The sequence below is a fragment of the Antrostomus carolinensis genome, unplaced genomic scaffold (genome assembly GCF_000700745.2).
Source record: "Antrostomus carolinensis isolate BGI_N321 unplaced genomic scaffold, ASM70074v2 scaffold965, whole genome shotgun sequence".
Taxonomy (NCBI): Eukaryota; Metazoa; Chordata; class Aves; order Caprimulgiformes; family Caprimulgidae; genus Antrostomus; species Antrostomus carolinensis.
Genome location: NW_010318223.1, coordinates 11,538 through 35,011, shown reverse-complemented (window position 1 = coordinate 35,011; position 23,474 = coordinate 11,538). Strand labels below are relative to the sequence as shown.

General features: G+C 42.4%; 1 protein-coding gene across 1 annotated transcript in view; it reads right to left on the bottom strand.

Moving 5' to 3' along the window:
* Window positions 1–1,805: 1,805 nt before the first annotated feature.
* The window catches only part of SFMBT2 (Scm like with four mbt domains 2), a gene marked incomplete at its 5' end in the record, with an annotated part of 27,176 nt that continues 5,507 nt past the window's right edge, over window positions 1,806–23,474 (bottom strand). Inside the window, 6 exons of the mRNA XM_010168801.1 lie at window positions 1,806–1,946; window positions 3,990–4,118; window positions 4,265–4,513; window positions 6,307–6,479; window positions 8,010–8,185; window positions 17,082–17,191. Of these exons, the coding sequence (XP_010167103.1) occupies window positions 1,806–1,946; window positions 3,990–4,118; window positions 4,265–4,513; window positions 6,307–6,479; window positions 8,010–8,185; window positions 17,082–17,191 (978 nt within the window). The remainder of the gene's footprint in view (window positions 1,947–3,989; window positions 4,119–4,264; window positions 4,514–6,306; window positions 6,480–8,009; window positions 8,186–17,081; window positions 17,192–23,474) is intronic.

Sequence of the window (23,474 nt, the reverse complement as noted above, 5' to 3'; positions counted from 1 at the left end):
AGATACAGATGTAGACCAGAATATTTATTTATGAGGCTTTCCTTCTTTAATCCAGAGAATTTGAGGAGGAAACTGATGAAGTAGAAACCAGCAGCTATAGCCTGATGTTCATCAGTAGGTTCTTCTGAGTGCACAGTGGTCAGCAGAATTAACTGATCCCAGTTTGCTTTCACCACACAGTAAGTGCTTGAGGTGGGGGTTATTTGGTCATAAGCACTGCATTCAGATTTAGGGCTAGAAATGGCATTTCCTTTTTAAGAGGTCTTTCCTGAGTGGGTTTTGGCATCACAGCATTGTAACAGAGCTGTGTACAGTTTCCAAGCTGAGTTCCCTGAGGGCAGGGAACAGGGGGTCTGTTTATGGTTTGAGAACAAAAGTCTGCCGAAGTCAGTGGTTTCCTATGAAATCAGGTTAAAACTCAGCACAAATCATCCAATTCACTTTTTGAGGGAGGGATTCACTTGCACCTTAAAGTCAGAGCAAAATTCAGACTTGGTCTCAGTTTGGTTCTTGCTTTCAGGAGAATTTTACATCATTGTGATGCCACCAACCTCTGCTGAGTTACAACAAATTCAGGCTCAACATGTGGGACTAATGGGGTCATATATCCCTGCAATGTAAATGGTAAATACTTCTCCTAGAAATACAACTGAGGCAAATCCAAAGCATCTGATCCATTTCTTCACCTTCTCTGGTGCTTACCCTGCTTGGTATGAAGCAAGCCCCCAGTTTCACCAGCCAGGGTGGCACTGGGACAATCTGGGGGCTTTATATAGACTGTGTTGGGCCAGATCCTCAGTTGGTCTAAAGCACCATGGCATAGGCAGCCTGAAAAAAATTGGTGCTTTTTATTCCCACCTAGCAACCGGATCCATGAACGTGCAAATAAAACCAGCATTCACTCAATAGTCTCATCATCAAATCTGAATGATTTAGCCTTTTTTTTTTCACCCCATGGGGCTCAAAGTCAGGTCTTTAAAGTGACTTGGATTTAAGAGGATGGGTTTGACTATGAAAGCTTTCATGCATGTTCCTGTACAAGAACACAGTACCGTACAGATCTCATCACAGAGACATCCAGCTTGTTGTGCACAGTCAGTGCAGCTCAGGACGCATTACTCCACACTAGGTCTGGCTGCACCCCTGCCAGTTTGCTGCAGCTTCATCTGATACCGTAGAGACACGGTGAGTTGAGTCCCCTTTTATAAATCACTCAGGAATAACAAACATCGTATGACTGGTACAATACTTTTTCCTCTTGTAAGACTGGAGAGGCAGGAGGAAAAAAGCCCATTGATCAGTAAGATCAAATTTGCAGTAAACCCCAGGTAATGCTACAAATGATCACTTACATTTCAATATGAAAGAAGTGTGTTAAGAGTTGGCTAAAAGAATTGTTCATGTCCAGAAATTGACCTAGATAAACCATTATCATCCAGAAATGTCCGACTCTTCCTTCTCCTTGGGAATGCCTCTGACATCAGTTGCTTTGTTTTAATGAAGGACAAACCATTTGATCCATGCTGGACTTGCACCACTGTGTAACGGGCTGGTGAGGCTCATGAGGAGAGATGCCAGCAGTCTTTCAGTGTGCTTTACAAGTACAGAAAAATTAGTTCAATTTGTTGCTAGTTTTTTGCTGTGTTCTTTTTTTTTTTCCTTCCCTACAGATTAATCCCCAGTGCTTCCAATTCCGCATGTTCTTGGAAAAGGGAGAGGGAGGAAAAAACCCCTTGAACAACCTCTTGAAATGTTAAAAAAGAGAAGAAACAAGAAGGAGAACAGAAAGAAATGGAGAAGTGCAGTCAGTTGGCATATTGTGCATAGAAAGCAACTTTTACTCGCTCAATCTGGTGACACAGTTTGATGGCTGGTCCAAGCTTCAGCTCCATGCATTCTTGCACTGTGGGCAGTGTCAGCAACAGAAGGGCTTGGCCATCGATGTCCTGGGGAAGAAAAAGACAAGGAAAATGGTTTTGTTTGTGGACTTTGGAGGGGAGAAAGCATAATCAGGTCTGGAGAAGCAAGAAGGGAAGTTTGCCCTAAAAATTAAAGACTGTTTTGTCCTCTGCGCTTTTCTCCCACTTTGATGCTGCCCATCTCCTTCCTCTGGGATACCTGATGCTTTTCTAAAATTTGTTTAGCATGTCTTCATAGGCTCTGACCTTTCCCTCAGTTTAGGAAAAGCCTCCCATGCTGCTGAAATGCTGCATAACCTTCTGCAGAAATTCTGCAGGGTCCAAGAAGATCTGATTAGTCTCATTTTATGGCTGAGAGACTGAGGCAAAGGGGGAGGCTGCAGAGAGCACACCAGGAGACACAGGAGAGGGAAGAGGTCCCACTGCCAAGTCAGACCCTTCCCCCACCTCTTTTGTCCCATAGTTTGCTTAGCTCAGGTTTATGTCTGCCTTGCTCCATGCCATGTCCCCTAGTCCACCCTGGACTTGCCTTGTTACACATCAGCTGAACAACTGAAACAGAGGGTACTTGAGCTCATCAGTCTTCAATGTCCTAGAATCACAGAATGGTGTGGGCTGGAAGGGACCTCTAGAGGTCATCTCTTGCCCACAGGCATATTTATGCATCAAACTCCATGAACTATCACCCTAGCCTAGACAAAAGCCATTTTACTAGGGATTTCTGTTGGCTTTATGATCCTCTTCTTAATTAAGAGATCAAGTCCTCCTTATTCTTTAATGGACTGAGAAGCAGATGATTAGGCTACAAACCTGCTTTTTACCCTGTAGGGAAAATCAGAGTCTAAGTGTAGAAAAAACACCATAACTCACAGGCAACATAAACTCCTGGTTAGGTAGCATTAAACACAAGGAGGATTTGGACACCCTTAAGCACTGCTTTGATCAGGACTGTCCATAGCTCAGGTTCTTCCTCCACTGAAGCTTGATAGCATGGCCCATTGCACCAGAGCTTCCTTGTAAATTCACAAGGAAAAGCTCCAGTCATCTGTGTTTGATTCAAGTCCCCATAAAACTCTTTGGCAAAGGAGAGACAGGGTTGGCTTTCAAGCCCTGGCTTTATTCCAGACTGATTAACAAACGGTCAGAACATGTTGCAGCACAGTCAATACGGTGCCTTGCTATGGAGTGTTTCAGTCTGGCTCTGGACTTGCAGTTCAACTTCTCCCAGACAAAGCAGCTGTACTCAGGTACAGTCATTCATGGTGAAGAATCAGAGATAGTTCCATGTGCAGCTGGCCATACCATTGACTGCCATCGGCTATGGACTAATTAAACACACTTCTTTCTTTCCATGAGTTCTTAGCGCTGCCCTTTACTTTCAGCGGTGGCTGCTGCTCATTAGCGAAGAAATTGCTATTTCTATAGAAATTTTACACATTCAGACTAACTAGAGATGAAGAGCACTAGCTTCTGCTCCTGCTATCTGCTTAATGGGCACATGCTTGGCATCTTCTAAAATTAGGTCATCCTAAGGCCTAACTACCAGATCTTCAGAGGGATGTAGATGTGAAGGAGGCATCTACATACTTGAAGCATCTAGGTGTTAGGGGCAAAATTCAGGCAGACAGTTTTGGGTTCAAGCAGCAGCTTTCTGTTTCCTAGGCCAGCATTTTAAACCAGGGTGGAACCCACATGGCCAAGAGAGACAGCTTGCTAGGTACCAAATAACCACTATCTGTTGGTACACCAAGGTGCCTGTGTGACATCAGGATGGTGCTGTGGACCTTGGCACAAACAAGAAAGGTCTAAACCTCCTGCTTTCACAAGCACTCTGGCTGGGTGTTTCTGATCCCTCTGAGGATCTGGCAAGGCTCTAATTCAAGTTTCCAAGGGCTTTCCTGCCTTGCCAGAATCCGTGCTATAGTTTGGCCTGAGGGATCTGAAGTCTGATTATAATCTCTTTGTAAAAACCCTGGGCCCAGCTAGCAAAATGGCATGTGCTGCTCGTTTTTTGTGTGATGTGAATAAACGCCACAGACACAAACAGAAGAGCTACATGAAGACATCTACCTGCTCCTGAAATATTTTGGCAAGGGGTGCACAGTCGGTCAGTTTAATAAACCTCACAACATCAGTCACAGTCCACTCCAATGGATTACTGTCCAGGATGAGCTTCTCTTCTTCTTCTTGCTTAATTTCCTACAAAAAACCCAAAAGCTCTCATAAAGAAAACTATCTTGTGTGGAGAACCATGCCTTCCACAGATGAGGAAGGCATGGCACTGAAGGTTAATTTAGGAAGAATATTGCTATTAATTGGGAGTTAAAGCCTATGGGCCTACTCACTTCCTTGACTGGTGTGCACTTTTCTGCCTCGCCATAGGAGTGGGGCTGTGGTCTCCGGCTCCGTCGGGCTCTCTCCGTGGGAGGAGGTCTGTCCAACTCGGTGCTGCTCCGCAAGGTGACTGCTCTCCGGGGCCTGGTGGAGGGCACCTCAGCAGAGGAGGTATCCGTCTGATCGTCCCGGAGCTCTGAGCTGGTTTCCTCGCTTCCCGTCTCGTCCTCCATCGCATCTGGCTCATCATCTTCACTCTCCTGCACAAGGACCATCAGAGAAACAGCATCCGGGCTCGGAGATTAATACAGCAGCAAATCGAAAGGCACTGGGTCAAACTGCATGCCAGTGCCCATGCAATCCAAAGTAACCTTTATTTTAACCCAATTATCTCATTTTCATTACATGGGTAAGTATATTAGCCCTCAATTTAGATTTGTTATAAAATGTAGGAAAAAAAAAAAAGAAAAAAAAAAAAGAATACACAATGGACAAATGCTTTTTCTGTTTCTAACAAAAGGTCAACAGCAATAACTCATCTGGTATAAAATGTTCCTCTGTTGGGCTGGTATCTCAAACCTTGTGGCACCGCACATGTGCATAAGAAGGGAAATGGAAAAGACAGAAAGGATAAAATGAAATTCAGGTTGTTTGAGGTGAAATAAAATCACAGCTAGGCTTGAATTTAAACCTTCACCTTGCTTCAAATCGTCATGGGTGTCATTGGTATTGAAAGAAAGGAAATTTTGATGCCTTTTGAAAATATCTAGATGTACAAGTGCATACTCGTACTTGATTTCTTAGCTGGCTTTTCTGTAAAACCCAAGACAGAGGATTTAACCCAGATTTCCCTGCTTTTATCTCAACACCTCACTGCTGAAATTGAATGGCCAATTTCTATTTAAAGGATATTATACCAGATTCTTGTTATTTGTGTCACACAGAGCTTGCAAGCACACACCAACTGATGGAAACTGTGCATTTCGAACTTTATATATAAACCTAAGTTGCCCAAACAGCTTTGACAGCTTAGCTCTGATCAAAGTGTGAGCATGTGTCCAAGCCATATGTTCAGGTCTTAAGTGGAAGAGCAATTTTAGACAAAGTTACTTATGTTGGCTGAAAGGTTCAAAAACTTGGCTAATTGTTGATTTAGGCTTAACATGAGTTTAAATTCCTTCAAAGCAGGTATAATCAAAGGAAATGAAGTAGAACTACACTCAAATGAGGACCAAGTCATCAACTGAAAGCTGCCTAAAATATCCCCCTCCAGCTGAAGTAAAGGGAATTTAAGTAAATCAGTTTTATTCCACACTGCACAAAGCAGCAATCACTGGCACTCATGAGGAAGGGAAAGCACACATGAACTTTGTCATTACTATCATGGGAAAACCACCCAGGAATGGTCCACACAGAACTAAGTCTGCTCCAGGTGGTATATGGACTCAAATCATTACTGAAGTTGGAATCTCGTCATATCACATAGCATACTGGAAAGACTGAGGCCTCAAATACCATATATTCAAGACACAAAGCATTTGCTTGCTTTCTAAAGCTTCTAGAACATCTATTGTTTGATGTTGTGAAACAATAATATTATGGTTAATGAAAAAAAATAAAAGCCCTTGAAACTATAATGGCCCAGGAGTTATTTTTATTATAATATTTAGAGACTTTAGACATGGATTACAGCCCTCCTTCACTCTGCTAGATGCTGTGCAAAGCATCTAACAGGCTCATATGCCAGCCTACAGGCTTAGAAGGAAGCAAAAGAAAATAAAGATATAATATTTGACTGCATATTAGCTAGTGAGCATTATGAAGGTTGGAGAAAAAACTCTACTTGCTAAATCTAGAACGGACCAGGGTAAAAGTCCCAGAGTGTCCCAGTAAAACCAGTCTGACCTTAGAAGAACAGAGTAGCAAGGAGGGATTCAAAATGGAGAATGGAAGTGTTGAGGTTTGATGAGAAGTCCTCCAAAAGGAATATGCAGATATGGGGACAAGAAAGCACCAAGGGGCTTTTGTTGATTTGTCCCAGTGCAACACGTACCTCTGCAGAGCCTGCAGCATTCAAATCAACAGCCGACGACCTCCTTTTCTTCTGCACAAAGATGGATTTCCGCCTTTTTCTGCGTCTGGCTGGCTTGACATGTACACTTTTCATGTTGTTATTTTCCCCAATTGGTGGCTTAATGATTTTTTTCCTCTTTCCATAATAATAAGCTGGAGAAATGAAGCAAAACACCCATTAAAAACTTTAACCAGAGGAGGAAATTTTGGCTTGTCTCTTGCTACAGGTTCAGTACTACACTCTAGCTGCACTTTTACAAGGAACTTTAAAATGAATTGATTTGGAAAAAATGTCCTGTGTAAATATAAGATGTCATCTTGGGCTAGCACAGAGTGTTATATCTTTTATGTATACAGATTTATTGATGATGAGTGAGGAGTTCAGAATTTAACAATATGTACTTAGGCAAAGATTTCACTAAGCTGAGCAGTCATTTGGAGGGAGAGGCCAATACACTTCAGATGTGATCCAGTGCACATCTGCAGGAGTAGATACACTTTCAGTTGATAATGTTTTCAGCAGAGAGTGAAGAGGGACAGCTATCCTGAATTATGTATGTTCAATGCATGAAGGAATGAGGTATTATTACCTTTGACTACTTCATGGCCCAAGTTGAAAATAAGGATGTGAGAGTCCTCTGACCTTACATTAGACAGTTGTGTTAGATGCTTTTTGACATGCTCTACAGCATCCTCTGGGGCTGACAGATACTGTGCCCTTCACCAGCTAGGGTATCCCAGGACAATGAAAATGGCACTTGGCACCCATGCCAAAGTTCACAACTGAACTGAGCCTTTCATCAGACCAATAGAGTTTTGAGGAATAATTCATCCAGCCACATACAACTATCAACTTTGTGATGAGACAATCTCAGTTGGAGCTCCCCTAGCTGTACTCCTCCAGCTCTCCATTTACTACCAGTGGGAGCTAGGAGTCTAGCTCAGGTGTAAACTTCTACAGAAACCCACACTCAGTGATCTGAATATCTCCCTGAGCCCACTTCTCCTTCTGCTCTGGTACCAAACAGAATTTAATTGGTTTAAATCAATCATATTGGTTTCTTGCAACCTTTGTGGAAGAAGGACAGCACTCACATTTTCCTGACCTGTTTAAGAGCCAACAACATCAGTAACATTGACAACAAAAAGTGTTGAACACACGCCTGCCTTCAGGTAAGAACATATTTAAATATTAAACAAGAGCAGAGAGAGTCAATGCTCCAAAACTCCTTCCAGCGCCTCAGCATTGTGATATGGTCTTGTGCTTGTGTGTATGCTGGAAACTCTTCACTGGGTAGGACAGGATTCACCTCACCTAACAAAGCTGTCTCAGATATAGCAGTTTAAATGTCAGTTGGCCACTGCAGGTTCCTTTTTTATGTGGTCCTTGTATTAACTTTGCATATGAAGAAAAGTCAAGACTTCCAAAAAGTAATGACTTTCAAACAGCTATATTAGGATGGGGTGAGATGGACAGTTCTATGGAGACGCCTATTTCTCTGTACAGAACACAAAGGGAGCCTATGGTGGCCTCGTCAGGATAAAATAATTGCTCTTAGATGAGATTAATCCTACTCAGTATTAATGTATTACACAACTCCTGTTCTTCATCACTAGTTTATGCAAGTCTCCCACTGCTCTGATTCTCAGCTAGCAACAAGAAGCATTTTTGTCAATACTCACTGTATTTGGTTTTAGTATGAATGGAGCAGTTCTCTGGGCAGACTTCAGCAACCAGCACAGGACTGAACAAGTTCGGGCAGCACTCCAACTTTGCACAGACTCTTCTGCAGAAATCTGCTACCTGATCCGATGTTCGCACAATCTTAACAGTCGCCCTGTATGTCTTCCCTCTGTATCTAGAAAAGAGTACAAGAGCTCATTTCTCCAGTCAGGTGACACCCTTCGATGCTACAGACGAGACTCTCCTCTGTTTGGGAGATATCTTCCCTAATGACTTTTGGAAGACTGTCTTTCTTGGGAAGGCAGGTACAATAGGTCTACTTGCTTTGGTGGCTCCATTTCAGATGGAGTTGAAGAAGGAAAAGCGGGGTGAAATGATCCTGGAATCAGAGGTGTGGACATGATTTGGGGAGGAATGCATGTGTAGGTTGGATATATCTGTAAATACGGCAAGAGATGGAAAAAAATCACAGTAGGCTTGGTGAGGATATTACACAGGACAGCAAGCCCATACTACAAACTAAAGCAAAGTTTAGGAGAGAGCAGTGTAGTCTTTCTTCATATATTGACCTGTGATGAGAACCTTATGTGCCTTACAGAGCTTTCTGGTCACCACCCTGTGTTTGGGCTACACTGGAGACTGTCTCTATAATCCTCCAATACACCTTTGGTCTTCTTCATTGCCATCTTTCTCGAGGCAGCTCTCACACCACGATCCAGCTCACAACAAGCCCACAGTTTCATTGTGCCAACTGTGGTTACTGGGGTACACACACAGTGTAGAAGTATCTGAGTGAAACCGTACTGTCTACCATACGGGGATCAGATGATTTCACCTCTATGAGATGTGGGCAACACAAAACCCGAGGAACTAATCAGGAGTCTCTTGAGTTGTTTAAAAGGGCTGCAGCAACAGGCCCTGAAAACTGATTCCTACAGAGAATGTTTAGAGTAGAAATATGCTATGAAAGGTTTGCCTTAAATTTGTTATCCGTGTACTATTAAAACATTTCAGTGTTTTATATGAAGTGTTTCTGAGTGATAAATGGCTAAGAAAGATACAGTTACATCCCTGCTGTAATACACTGTAGATGTGAACTCTGAAAAACCAATTATCCCCATAATTTATTAAACAGCAGCACCAAGCTATTGTAAACAGTGAGATAAGGTTTTTAAAACATCTCTTACGTGTCCTGAGGAATGCAACACAAGAGAAAATCATGCGAGTGCCTGGTGCTAAGGCATTATAAATGTGCTTAGAGGAGAGAAGAATAACACACACAAAAGAAAAAGAGAGACAGTGAAAGAAAGATTACTGGATGGGAGGCAATGAAAGACAAAGATACAGTCACCAGGAAAAATGAGACAAAGCATTTGCAAGTGTATTAAGACCCACAATTCCCTAGCAGGGAATCAGCTGTTGATAGATATGGAAGAGGAAAAGGAGGAGAAGGTGAAACAAAGGAGATGTGGTCAGAGTGTTAAAATATGCAGCATGCACCCAGACCCTAATCCCTCTCTGAAGGTTTTACACAAGGCAACAAAGAAACCACCTTTTTCTGCTCTCCCTCCCAAAAGCTCTTTGTGGAAATGCTGCAGTATGGGAAAAGGTTTTGAAACAGTGGTACATAAAGTGTTATAGAGGAGTAACCTAATGAAACTTGGGTCTGAGAACAGCCCACTCCAACCATCCTCATGTCACAAAAGACTTGATCCAAACAATCACCTCAACACAAAACTCTTTCATAACCTAAAGAAGCATTTCTGCAAGGCACCAGGCTCTGATATTACATTTGGTGCCTGACCATGGACCCCAAGTCATGGAGACAATTCTAGATTCATTGATCCAAATGAATGAATGAAAAAATGACTTAATTAGTCAACTCTTCATGCACCCCGACAGACCTGGACAGATGATGTAAAATGGAAAAAGTGTTCCTTCCAGGTACAGAACACTGTTATCCCAGCTTCTCTGTGAAATCATTGCACAGGCAGGCTGGTTAAAGAGGATTTGGCAATACTGAACATCAAAAGAAAAAATTCCACAGGCATTTAAATATATCTACTTATGAACATTTTATATTTCTTTTCAATATGTTTGAAACGACTCCTGCTCTTATTACTTCTCCAGGAGCCATTAGATTTAATGACGGCCTAGATCATTAAGCTGGTAAGTCTGACTCCTGTGACAGGCTGCAGAATTTCAGTGTGTTACCTTCACCTGAACCCCAACAACTTGGGTTGGACTAAAGCATCACTTCCAGAAAAGCACCAGTGTTCCCTTGAGGGTCTCCATACTGGAAGAGTCCTGGCAGCAGGAGCATCTGTACCGATACCTCATGAGCCTGTGCCTCACTTTATGTTTGGATGTGTCTGGATTTAACTTACATTTATTTGTCCTTGTTTTGACTTTCACCACTAGGATAAAAAGACTGCATCTGGTTTTGTTTCCCTGCAAAAGCACTGTAATCAAATTGCCTCTTGATCTTCTTTCTTATAAGCAAAGAAAGCTGCCTGATGGGTATTATTCAAGGATGGCTGACTTTTTCTAACTGTGAGCTTCCCATTGTGTTTGGCTGCCCAGAAAGGACCCATTGTACTAAACTGCTTGTTGAAAGAAAAAGATGAAACTAGGAAAATGAACAACTGACTGATTTCACAGTCTGGTTTGAATGCAATATACATAGCAATTAACAGAACGGATGGCAAAATGGAGATCAACATGACTGCAGCAATCGGTCTCAATAACCCAAGGTGCCTGCAGTAATATTTTTTACATGATTTTGGCTTTGGCAGCACCTCTTTCAACTATAAACTGGGTTCTACTAATATTTTCCATATTCCTCACACACTAAAAAATTTTAACACAAACACCACCAAATGTAATCTGAGTTGTTCTAGGACAGCCATGTGGAAAGATCTCCTTTGGATATAATCAGAAAAGCCTTTTCCACTAGCATCGCTCAAAACAATTACCAGCTACTGATATTCCTACTGATGTTTTCATACTAGGACTTTTATCTTCCCAAACACTTTTAAGCAGTAGGTAACCTGCATGCACAGCATGGCAGCACTGGAGACTTGGAAAACAGCTGTGTCAAGCATAACAATTTCAGTTTTCTTAGAAATCACTGGTTTTTAAAAAAGATTTTTCAGCTAAAGCCAAATAAATCTTCCTTTCCTCCCCCCCTTTCCCTGCCCTTAGATCCCAAAAACTGGAAAAACTTTTATGGCTGAAACTATTTCCATGAAAAATATACTCAGGATCTTTGCTGATCCATGAGCAACAATATTAAGCTAATAGCACTTTGCTGGCAATATAATTCTTCTGTTGAAGCTTCCTTTGGAAATAAAATAGATCAGAGGTTCATGAGAACAAAATGTGTTCAAGGACCTCCAGCTAGGGACCACTCTGTGATGACGTGAAAAGCCTCATGTTGGAGCCACTTTAAACAGCAAAAGCACTGAGACTACCCTCATTTTCTAAGTTCTCATCCACAGTTCTGACAATCATTGAGATTATTTTGAACAATTTAGTGGCTAAGAGCCCAATTTTCTTTTCAGGGAACCAAAACCTCCTATCTATTCTTTTGCAAGAAATTTTCAATTTGTCTTACTAGCTTAAAGTCTGCCAGACATGAGAAATCTCCAGGAAACACTAGTTACCCACAGCACACAACCAAGCTACCCACAGCACACAAACAAATCTCTTTGCATTGGGTCTACCAGAAGCAACTTAGCAGTACGGCAGGAGAAATTGTCTAACATCCACCTCATTAAGTTTGAGTCAGACCCTGCCTGTATGGGCCATTGCAACTGTCAATGACAGAAAATCTTGAAGTTTTCATCAAAACCCTCGATACCCTTGAAGCTACACAAGGTTATCTTGAATACCAAGGATTTTGCAAATAATCTAAGTCTTGGTAAAATCAATAAAAATGTAGTTATTTTTCTCCAAAGTTATTTAATCATCCAGTGAAATTTTGTACTCTTGAAGACAGGATTCAGGAAGGGCCTTGGAATTGTTCTGGTTTTATGGACATGTCTTGTTCAGTTTCTTCTTGATTATGGAAAGAAAGGTTTTAAGTCATTGCACTATTGCTACTGACTTCTATCTCAAACATTTGGCACAGAAAGCCACTTGATCACACTAATTCAGCCTTGCAGTGCCTCAAGAAGTATTGTGATGGAGCCAATGTGGAAGATGAATCAGATTATATGAGCTGTAGCTTTGTACTGACCTCTGAGGAGCACCATTAATAACTGGCTGCCACTTGGACTTCATATCATTGATCACAACCCTTTGGGTTCAGCTGTCCAGCCAACTTTCCACTCATCATGTACGCACCCAATCCCCATCTCCCCAGCTTGACTATACGGATGCTATGGGAGACTGTGTTGAAATCCTTGCTAAAATCAGTGTAAATAACTTCCACTGCTTTTCTCTTAACCACTAAACCAGTTATCTCATCACAACAGGCACAACTTGCCCTTCATAAATCCATGCTGGATCTTCCCAGTCTCCTATTGGTCCAGTGTGTTCTTGGAAACAGCTTCCAGAAGGATTTGCCTGATAACCTTCCCAGGAACGTTAGACTGACAGCCTATAGTTACATGGATTCTCCTTCTTGCCCTTCTTGAGGAAGAGTGTGATGTTTGCTTTTTTTCCACATATCAGGAAACTTCCCTGATCATCATCACCTTTCAAAGAAGCCAGAGAATGGCCTTGCAATGACATTTGCCAGTTCCCTCCAGCAGAGCTGGCTGCATCCCATCTGGTTCCAAGCACTTGTGCACATCCAGTTTGCTTACAGTGTCTCTAGCTTCCTGCCCATCTACTGTGGTTAACACTTCACTCCCTCAAACAGTAACAGGGACCTGGGAGGCCTGAGAGCAACCCTTGCTAGCAAAGGCTGAAGCAAAGAAGACATTAAACACCTCAACATCATCTATCACAAGTGCAATGCTGTCTTCTAAAGCATCCACAATGAAAAGACTTTCTTTGAAATGCAGCCTCATAAATAAGCAATGGTGTCTGTGATGGGGAGTTAATATTTCTACAGTCCAGCTACTGGATTTGGACAGTTCTCAAAACTTCATTTAATGAAGGAATCCAAGATCACTCATTTTTCTTATTTTGATGGGCTTCATACAAGAGCCAGGAGATAACTCTGCACACACTGGTACTGTTCATGTCCAAAGTCCTGCAAAAATGGGTAAATCCAAACAGCCCCATTTACAGACCTTAGAAATGAAAACCCTTAAAAAGCATAAAAGCCCTCAAGCATTTTATGTAAAATTTGGATGCCAAATCTAGATGTAGGCACTGAACTTAAAGCATCTATAAGAGCTGGAAGCCCACAGCTTCAGTTGTCCCTCATGGGAATTCAGAAGATCGGGCCTGACATTTCTAACCCACATTCACCAATAAATCAGGTTTGACTATTTTCACAGAGAGCCAGCAGCACTGATGGGACCCAACTGCCATCACGCATTGCAGACACATCTCTTCAATCTAAATTGTTTATCTTCTTTGCAAGGCTAGTGTAATTGATTCTGAGCTGGTCACTCATGACAGCAGAGTAAACTAAATGCAGGTTGCCTTAGGACTGAGATAATGCATTCCTGGCAGTACATGAGTTGGCATTTGGGCCAGTGGGAAAAACAGCCTTCTCTTCACTGTCCTCCTCCCTCCCCTTTGCTCTACCCTACTGCAGCCGTCGCCGCAAACAAACAACAACATTGTCAAGATCCAAGGAGTTGTCAGTTTACATCAGAAGGAAGGCAGTGACATGACATGTCACATTACAGCACAGACGCTCCAGCTGGCTGTAGAGCTGTCATCATTAGCAGCAAGACATCACTGGGAGCCAGTGTAGCTGAAGTTGGTGTAGACAGGCATTTGCTCATTACGGGTCTCTGTTTAAGATTCTGAAGCACAACTGACTGTCGTACCTAATGTATCATGCCATGTGCTGTTTGTGCATGTCAGGGTATCTGATTTCATGAGAAATCAAAGTTTTCTTTGCTGCTTCTGCACAACCAAATGCAATTAAAACCTTGGTATGCTTCTTGATGAAGCAACCCAAGCAAACTCAGGAAGAAAAAAAGAAGGAAGTCCTAAGGTAGTCAGGCAGTCTTAGGGCATGTCCAGCTGAGTATAAGCCAGCAGTGTGCACAAGTGGCCAAGAAGGCCAACGGCATCCTGGCCTGTATCAGAAACAGTGTGGTCAGCAGGACCAGGGAAGTCATCCTTCCCCTGTACTCAGCTTTGGTGAGGTCGCACCTCGAGTGCTGGGTTCAGTTTTGGGCCCCTCATTACAAGAAGGACATGGAGGTGCTGGAGCGTGTGCAAAGAAGGGCAACAAAGCTGGTGAAGGGGCTGGACAACAAGTCCTGTGAGGAGCAGCTGAGGGAGCTGGGGTTGTTTAGCCTGGAGAAAAGGAGGCTGAGGGGAGACCTTCTGGCTCTCTACAACTACCTGAAAGTAGGTTGTAGTGAGGCAGGTTTGTCTATTCTCCCAATTAACAAGTGACAGGACAAGAGGAAATGGCCTCAAGTTGCTCCAGAGGAGATTCAGATTGGTTATCAGGAAAAATTTCTTCATTGAAAGGTTTCTCAGGCATTGGAACAGGCTGTCCAGGGAAGTGGTTGAGTCACCATCCCTGGAGGTATTTAACAGATGGGTAGATGAGGTGCTCAGAGATATGGTTTAGTAGTGGACAGGTGCAGTTGGACTTGAAGATCTCAAAGGTCTTCTCCAACCAAATGATTCTGTGATTTTATAATCCTTCATCACCCACTCTTAGAAGTACTCACAATACCCACAGGTAAGCTGATATGACCAGCCAGCACTGTTCTGCGAACAGAGCTCCAGCCTCAGAAGCCAGATAGCTATAGCAACAAGGTGCTGTCCAGTCCCATGAGCTCTGTCTCCTCAGGAGCCAGAGGACAATGCCACACTGAATGAGAATGCATTTCTGTGCTTAGAAGTCACTCCAAAACATGCTGTCCCAGCTCTGAGCCTGTAATGACCCTCATTTGTTGGCTTGATAAAGCTGAAAGATGCTGCTTGACTCACTGAAGACCTGAGATTGCTGCCTCCTGGGGTAGCCATCACACAGGAACATCTACACAGCCTGTGACTGGCTAACCCAACATAAAATACAAAACCTCCTTGCTGGAAAGCATTGGTATACTTTTATCTGGCAGGCTATATGGATATAAGGTATATCCCAGCAGTCTGTCTGCCCTGCTAGATAGATGGGAGGAGAAACAGACACAGGACAAATAGGTAGAAGCATCATGGGGGAAGGAAATGGAGATGGAAGAGGTCATTACAGTATGTAATTACAGGACACCACGCAACAGCAAGGGAGGGTAAGTGGTTGATGTGATATGGATGAGTGACAATCTCTAGCAGCCCATGTACTCATAACTGAGTTGGTCTTCCTGGTGTAAGCACACCTGGAGTTAGCAACCTGCCTGGGGTTGCAGGGGATTGCGCTGTAGACATAGCTGATATCAAGGACAAGACATCCCTGCACTTGACGGTCAGCTAAATGTTTTCCAGGCTGTCTCCCATTAGAAATAATGATTGCAGCAGCCTTAAGAACTAGATAGTGCTGCTTTTGCACAAGGTAGATCTCCACACTCAAACGAGAAATCCCAATAACGTCTTATTTCAGGATACTGCTAATAGGAAAGCTGCCTGTAAGCACAAGTCTTTGCAGGACAGGACTTTAAGATAGGGAGTTATAACTTGATTTCACAACTGCTAAGTACCTGTAGGAGTGCATTATCTGAGGTTTGCTAGTACAAAGTGTGGGAGCCTAGAATAAATGAAAACCAGGTCATGGCTGATGACTTTTTAAAAATGAAAATCTGCATGCAAAAGGATGACTTTTAGATTTCATCCACAAAATTTCAATTGACACACTCAAAAACATGACTTTCCACATGGGTGAAAGAAGCAAATTAGAAATAGGATTTTCTAGTAGCTTTTCATTTCTAATTGCAATCCTCCTTTAGAAAGCAGTTTCCGAACATGCAGAATAAAAGGTTTTCAATTCTCCCTCAACCAGAGCACACATGAACTTTCTGTAATACCTGCATGGCCAAAGATCAAACACAATAGCAATCAATAGCGCTATATTTGACAGCCAATCATTTCAAATAACCGAGAAAAAATTACTTCTATTTGAAAAGGAGTAACAGAGTTCAGTACAAAGGGTGAGATTCACCACATTTCACTACAGTACTCAAAAAGTCAAGGTAACCAAGTTAGTCAATGGAGAGAGCTGTCTTCAAAGAACTATTTGTTGACATCCACCTTGAAATGGGATGAATTGCTCTTTGGAGGGATTCTGGAGAGAGCTTAAGTGAGGCTCCCCTCTTTCAGAGAGACAATGGTTGTTGAAATACATCCTGAGTCTAGTGCTCATTAAATGAAGTAGACATAAATGGGTAAATTATAAAGTTGGAAGGGGAAACTGAGTATTTTCTAGATACACAGTTTTCTTAAGTGTTGCCTGGATGAGAAGTTAAGCATATATTCTAGAAAGGCCTCAAATCTTGACCCGAATCTGTTAGTATTTTGTCCTAATCACTCTCCTGCTTAAAAATGTGTCCCTACTATTTTGTTTGCACTTTTTTTTGGGCCATTCATTCTCACCAGGTTTTTCTGCATTAGAGTGCCAGTCTCTATATTAAAAGCAGTAACCCTCCTACATTTAGAAAGCCAGGGATTGAGTTAACACAAAAATAGTCAAGCTTATAGGAAGAGCTTATGATAAAACTCAGGACTTCACTGAATAAAATTAGCATTTTTCATCAAAATCTGGATGGTTGTTTGGAGAAACACAATAGAAATTAACCATTCAGGTGAATATTTTGTTTCTTAAGTTGCTCTAGAATGAATCAAATAATTCAATGAAGCAAAATGATAATTAGAAAAGTAAAACTCTCACAAGAGAAAAACTCTTTTCTCTTCTTCCCCGCCCCGGCCCCGGCCCCCCAGTCATTTTCATTTTTGAAATCTCCCAAATCAAAGAGCGTACACTGAATACTTACTTTGCTTTAAGTGTTTCCTCTTGGAAATTCCACTGAGGGTCTTCCACTAGCTGCAGCTCTCGTAAAACACTCCCTGGCTTGTAAGCTGCATTGATCACCATGCTGAGAACCTATTGAGAGACAAAGCCAACAACACTGATGGGTTTAAAAGTAGTCCTTGACCACACTGAATACAATCCCAGGTGCTGGATTGGCAGGAGCAGCTTACAGGTGCCAATTTAGGTCTAGCACAGAGTAAGTGCTAGATGCAATGAGAAGAGGACTCAAATTCATAGAATCACAGAATGGTTTGGGTTGGAAAGGACCTTAAGGATCATCTAGTTCCAATCCCCCTGCCATCAGCAGGGACACCTTCCAGTAGACCAGGTTGCTCAAAGCCTCATCCAGCCTGGCCTTCAACACTTCCAGGGAGGGGGCATCCACAACTTCCTTGGGCAACCTGGGACACTGTCTCACCAGCCTCACAGTGAAGAACTTCTTCCTAATACCTAATCTAAACCTCCCCTCTTCCAGCTTAAAGCCATTTCCCCTTGTTCTGTCATTAACTGCCCTTATGAAAAAATCCCTTCCCAGCTTTCTTGTAGCCCCCTTCAGGTACTGGGAGGTCGCTATAAGATCTCCCCAGAGCCTTCTCTTTTCCAGGCTGAACAGTCCCAACTCTGTAAGCCTGTCCTCATAGGAGAGGTGCTCCAGCCCTTGGATCATCAAATTAAATCAATGTGCCAAGTATATTGCAGATGACACATCAGTCTGATACGGTGACTGCATTAAAAGTTGCTAGCTAACCCTAAAAATCTGTTAATCAGTATGTTTCTTTGAGACACCCAAAGCAAAAGCCATTCCCTGTATCCATACTGCTTCAATTTAATAAAAATTAAAAATACTTCTGATGGCTCAACCAGGAACAAAGTCATGTGTATCATTATACACTGAACACTAAAGGGGAAATTCACACACTTGAGATCAGCAATATGCTTAAGCGTCTGAGTCCTGCATGCCTTGACTATATTAACAGAATATTAATGAAGTCTACACAAAAAGAATTTGCAGGAGGTGTGCCTGAAAACCAGTGTGTGTCCACTCTGTACAACAAAACACATATGCCAATCCATTCAATCCAAAGTCTCAGAGAATAAAAATGATTCCTAGTATTGGCTCAGGGAATCCAAGCTTTAATAGTCTGCACTTGGCCTAAGGAGATAAACACAAGAAAAACAAATCTCTTAACAACACAGGACCATGTGTTTGAACACTCTGCATTGTATGGACATGAATGACCCCATAGTGAGTCTGGATTGGTTTTGATATAATTTAGCTCCTTACTTAACGCCTGCTCTTAATTCTTTGGGGGCCTGTAAATGATTTCAGTACAATGAGCTTTAAGTTTCCCCAGCGCTCATGAACGTCGTTCATCAGAAATGAAAAACTGATTAGGTCACATTCCAAAAAGCAATGTATTTATGTTTTGGGGGGGTTCTTCCTTTCTTTTCTTTTTTTCTTTTTTTTTTTCTTTTTTTTTCCTTTTCTTTTTTTTTTTTTTTTTTAATTCAGCAACCTGAGGATTTTCTAGTATTTTGAAAACCTCGTAGGATGAATTATTTATAGGCAAGCGCATCACTTAATGCTGCATAGTACCATGTAAAAAGGCAGTGGTTTGAATTGCCTGGCTAGGTTATTTACTAGAAGCAAAATTTGATTTATCATTGGGCCCTCGGAAACATTACTCAAGCCGCTCTTCAAAAAAGTGTAATTAGAGGCACTTAAAGCAATGCTTAATAATGGCACCAACATCTTATACAGCTCTGATCATCTGTACATCTCAAAGCACTCTATAAGAAAGGGCAGGAGCACACGTCCTATCTCACACAAGGGGAAACTACAACACAGATTTACCCACAGCTCTTCAGCTGGTTCCTATCTCATCACACAACCCACTAGACTAGTTACTGAGCCATACTGGTTCCCAAGAGAACAAAAGAAAGCTTCCAGTTGCTTACCTACATCTTTTCTTGCCTGCTATTCAACATACCAACTGATGGGCATTGGCCTCCAACACAGAGACCCAATGTAGGGAAGACAAAATTGGGTTTTCAAAAAAACACCAAGTGCCTGGGTAGCTCCCATGCTCATTCACAACTCATCAGATGTGTTCCCCTCTTGATCAGCACATCCAGGGAGTTATTTAATGCCTGTGAAGGAGCTTGTTGGGAAAGCTCTCCATAAGCACACTTCTACATCCACCCTGCTTGCCAGTGGGAAAGCTGGGAGCAGAAACCAAGCCTCTCTTGCTGACCGAGTCCCACAAACAGTCCACCCTGTTCTTTTATCAGGACGATGGTGTTTGTATGAGTTGTCAGAACAGTTAGGAAATGAGGAAGAAAAGAAAACCCAACCCTGCAAATAACAGTGTGGCCCTGCCTGGGCATTATCCCAGACACTTAATCAACTCCAGCCCTGCAGACACCCGCAATTCCAGGACTTTTCTCAAAGTTGGCTTGTTATCAGCAGGACTTTGTAAACTTCTAAACTCAGTTTACTAAAGAGTGTTTTGTAAGAATAATCATTTCCCTTTAAGGGAGTAAGAAATGTTGGGGGTTTTTTGTGTTGTTGGTTTTGGTTTGTTTTTTTTTTAAAAAAAAAAAAAAAAAAAGATTTGGCTTTTACTCTTCTTGTATCTCAAATAAGTCACTGGGTTTGGCATTTTACCCTCCAGCAGGAGTCCATCACCATGTTAACAGTGTTATCTTCTAACAACATTATCCCTTCATATCACACACTATTAAACACCAGGGAGAAACAAAAACACTGCTTCTTGTGGAAAAATTAACTGGGATTAAAGCAAAACTCCACTTTAAGGGAGTGGAGCATCTCCCTTATGAGGAAAGGCTGAGGGAGCTGGGTCTCTTTAGTTTGGAAAAGAGGAGACTGAGGGGTGACTTCATTAATGTTTATAAATATGTTAAGGGCGAATGTCAGGAGGATGGAGCCAGGCTCTTCTCAGTGATGCCCAATGATAGGACAAGGGGCAATGGGTGTGAGCTGGAACACAGGAGGTTCTGCTTAAACTTGAGAAAAAATTTCTTTACAGTGAGGGTGACAGAGCCCTGGGACAGGCTGCCCAGGGAGGTTGTGGAGTCTCCTTCTCTGGAGACATTCAAGACCCGCCTGGACGCCTTCCTGTGTGATCTCATTTAGGTTCCTGCTCCGGCAGGGGGACTGGATTAGATGATCTTTTGAGGTTCCTTCCAATCCCCAGCATTCTGTGATTCTGTGAAAACCAATGAAGAAACCTAGAACAGTTTCCAGCTTTCCAGTTTCCAACTTTCTCTGGAGATGGAAAGTCACTTTGCCCATATCAGACTCATTAAATTTTGATCTGATTCTCTAAATTCCCTCTGGCTGGAGTGTGACCAGTCTGAGATTTTGGTAGTTTATTTTGAGCCCTTTTTATCAGGAATGCTTTGGGTGCAGTCAGTGGTGCCTTGGAACAGAGGGGTGGATTAGACAACACCAGCCTTTGCTGCTAGGCATGGATGAGGTTTTATGTTGATACTGCTGAACTTTGGACTCCAAATAGGCTGGAGTTGCGTGATCACACAGCACCTTCACAAGCCTCTACTCAACTTTATAAGCATCTGACTTCTTAGTTATAAGTCTTCCATGTCATAGATTTTCAAGTGCACAACGGCCCTTTTCTGAGCACACCTTGATGTGCCTGATGCCACTGGGCAGTTCAGCATCTTTCTTCCCATCATAGCTTTTTGGTATTCACACATTTGCCATCTCTCCACTCCTCTTCATTAATGCTCCCAACCCTGGATGAAGCTTTCTCAGAATGTACGACTGATGAGGTGCAGTTCGAAATACCATTTCACCTCTTCTGCTGTTCAAGGTTAGCGTCTTTGTGAGGAGAAACTCGATTTCCCTCCTCTATCTGTAGTGCAAGCCCATATCTCCTACCTAACAGCAGAGATCCTAACTCTCACGCTAGCCTCAGGCAGGAGAATAAGAAGTTATTTCTTTTGAATAATGACATGCCTGTGGGACAGAGAGAAGTCGGGGGGGGAAGAGTTCTTTGGTATTCTTTCATTAAATCATCAAACAGCTAAAAGTGAGTTTTCCTCATAATCAGGGTTGTAGCACTTACATGTTGACATGCTTATGATGGTCCATGACATTTCAAAAATTCAGATGGCCAGATCCTGAATTGGAAGAACTACTATAGATGAGCTGAAGTTCACAGATGTTAATTAACCTTCGTGTAGAGATGTAGTTTATATCTTTCCAGACTACAGAAGGTTTCTGCCATTCCAACACCGCATCTGATCACTAATGATAATACTATCAGCCCAGCTTAATCATATACCCAAGGCTCAGTACAAGCTACTTAATTTTCTGAGCACCATGATTTAATTATGCAAATTTCTCCTAAGAGGTCATGCTGTGCTCCAAAAAATTCATAGTGCAATGGTCTTCCTTCACAAATGCTGGCTGATTTCTCCTGCCTGCATCAGCTGGACAGTCACATTACCTTTAAGTCCATTTTCTTTTTAAACAGAGAAAGAGCAATGTGTCTTAAAAATAGTAAGAGCAGTAAGCAATGAGGCTAATTAATTTTTACAGCATATTTCCCTAAGATATGGTGGGTTGTAGATCATCTGAAGTCTTAAAAAGACACCTTGTTTTGGTTTACAGTGTTGCCATGGTAAGTTGTTGGCATAGATGAAAGAACTGTTCAGAAGTATTTTTTAGATATGCTGATCCAAGAACTAAATCTAAAGCTGACAATGTGTTTTATTTTAATTTAACTTACAAGTTTCCATTTATTACGTATCTTAGCTACTACACAGTCACTATTTTTCAGCCCCGATGCAGTTGTTGGATAGCAATAATTGATGTCTCCACTGTATTTGGCTCCAAGTTCCAACTTCTTTTCCAAACAAGTATCTCAGGAATGAGATAAGCTTTGCAGCTGATGTTAAACAACAAGCATTACCACCTCACTTGTCTCTTGGGGTGAAAGAAACCGCAATAAACCTCTGGAATAATGAACAGTCAGGCTTTACAAATAAGTTTTGCACTAGATAGCACAAGAGATACTTGTCACTCATCTAAGGCTTTGGACAGATGCAAGAATACAAAATTAAAATCAGTATTTTTGACCATACTACCAAGTAAGTTGCAATTGCACTCAAGATTTTGCTGGGCAATCTTGCTCAAGGGCTGCCATTCTGGAAGGTACCTTAGCAGTTTCTTGCCTGCAGAGCTCACAACCTCTGAATCCCACACCAGGACAAAGCAATTGGGCAGAAATCAGGGGGATGTGGTAACAAGGCAGAACGTGGCAGAAATGCCTGTTCTGTTGAAAAAGAGGTGCTGCACAAAAGCAAACCTATCTGTGCTGCTTCTCTTCTGACACCTCAGGTGAGAACAGCCCAGACTACTCAAACGGAAGGAAATGCTCCTACTCCACACTATAGGGGTATCTCCTAACCTTGCATTTTTTGTTACACCCTTCATGGTTGAGCATGGAGGAAGGTAGAGGACGAAGAGCTACTCCTTCAGCACCCAGACAGGACCAAGGTTTCCCATCATCTGGTGCTAGCGGCGAGAGGTCATCTGCTCTCTTTTTGCTTTAAAGATAATCCAGGCCAGGGCATGGGCTAGGAGTTGGGTGTTCAGCTGGTTTTAGTCTGGGGTTTCCATCAGTGCCAGACACAGCAGCATCTCCATCATGGAGACTGCTGCCCACTGTGAACTGGCTAGTGAGTGGCACAGATTTTTAACTAGAACAAGTCTGAAGGCAGTGAATTATGGCTGGAGACCAGGGTGATTTAAAAAGCTCTCACCAGAGTGCTAATGACTCTGCTCTTCCATAGTAGCTGTTGTTTTGAGTTGTCTTTCCTATCCTCCCATGTGTGTTGCCAAAGTAAAGGCCATATATAATTTATCTATTCCAGTCAAGTTATGCTGATGAATAATGTACAATGGTCTGCAATTTTCCTATATAGTGAGAGAGAGATAATTATAATGCATTTGAATTCTCAGGGACACATCATCAGGGGGTGTAAAGTAAGACAAAAGCACCAAGCTCAGCACCAAGACTGGGTTTGAAGGGATGGGGACCCTTGTGAGCTCTTCAGCTGTACAAAGCCTTGTTGTTGTGGTGTTGGGCTGGTGGACGAATCTCCTGCACTCTCCCACCACTCAGCTCTGCAGTCCTTTTGGGTGCTCTAGCAATTGCTAGAGATCTTCATCTAGATGCAGGGATATCTTCTTTGCCAGTCCTTGCCTCCTCCACGTGCTGGATACTCCTATCCTCATCCCTGGCCATAGTTCTCTTAGTTGCTGACACCGCTCTCATCTCAGCAGCAGCTGATAGGAACCAGGTGT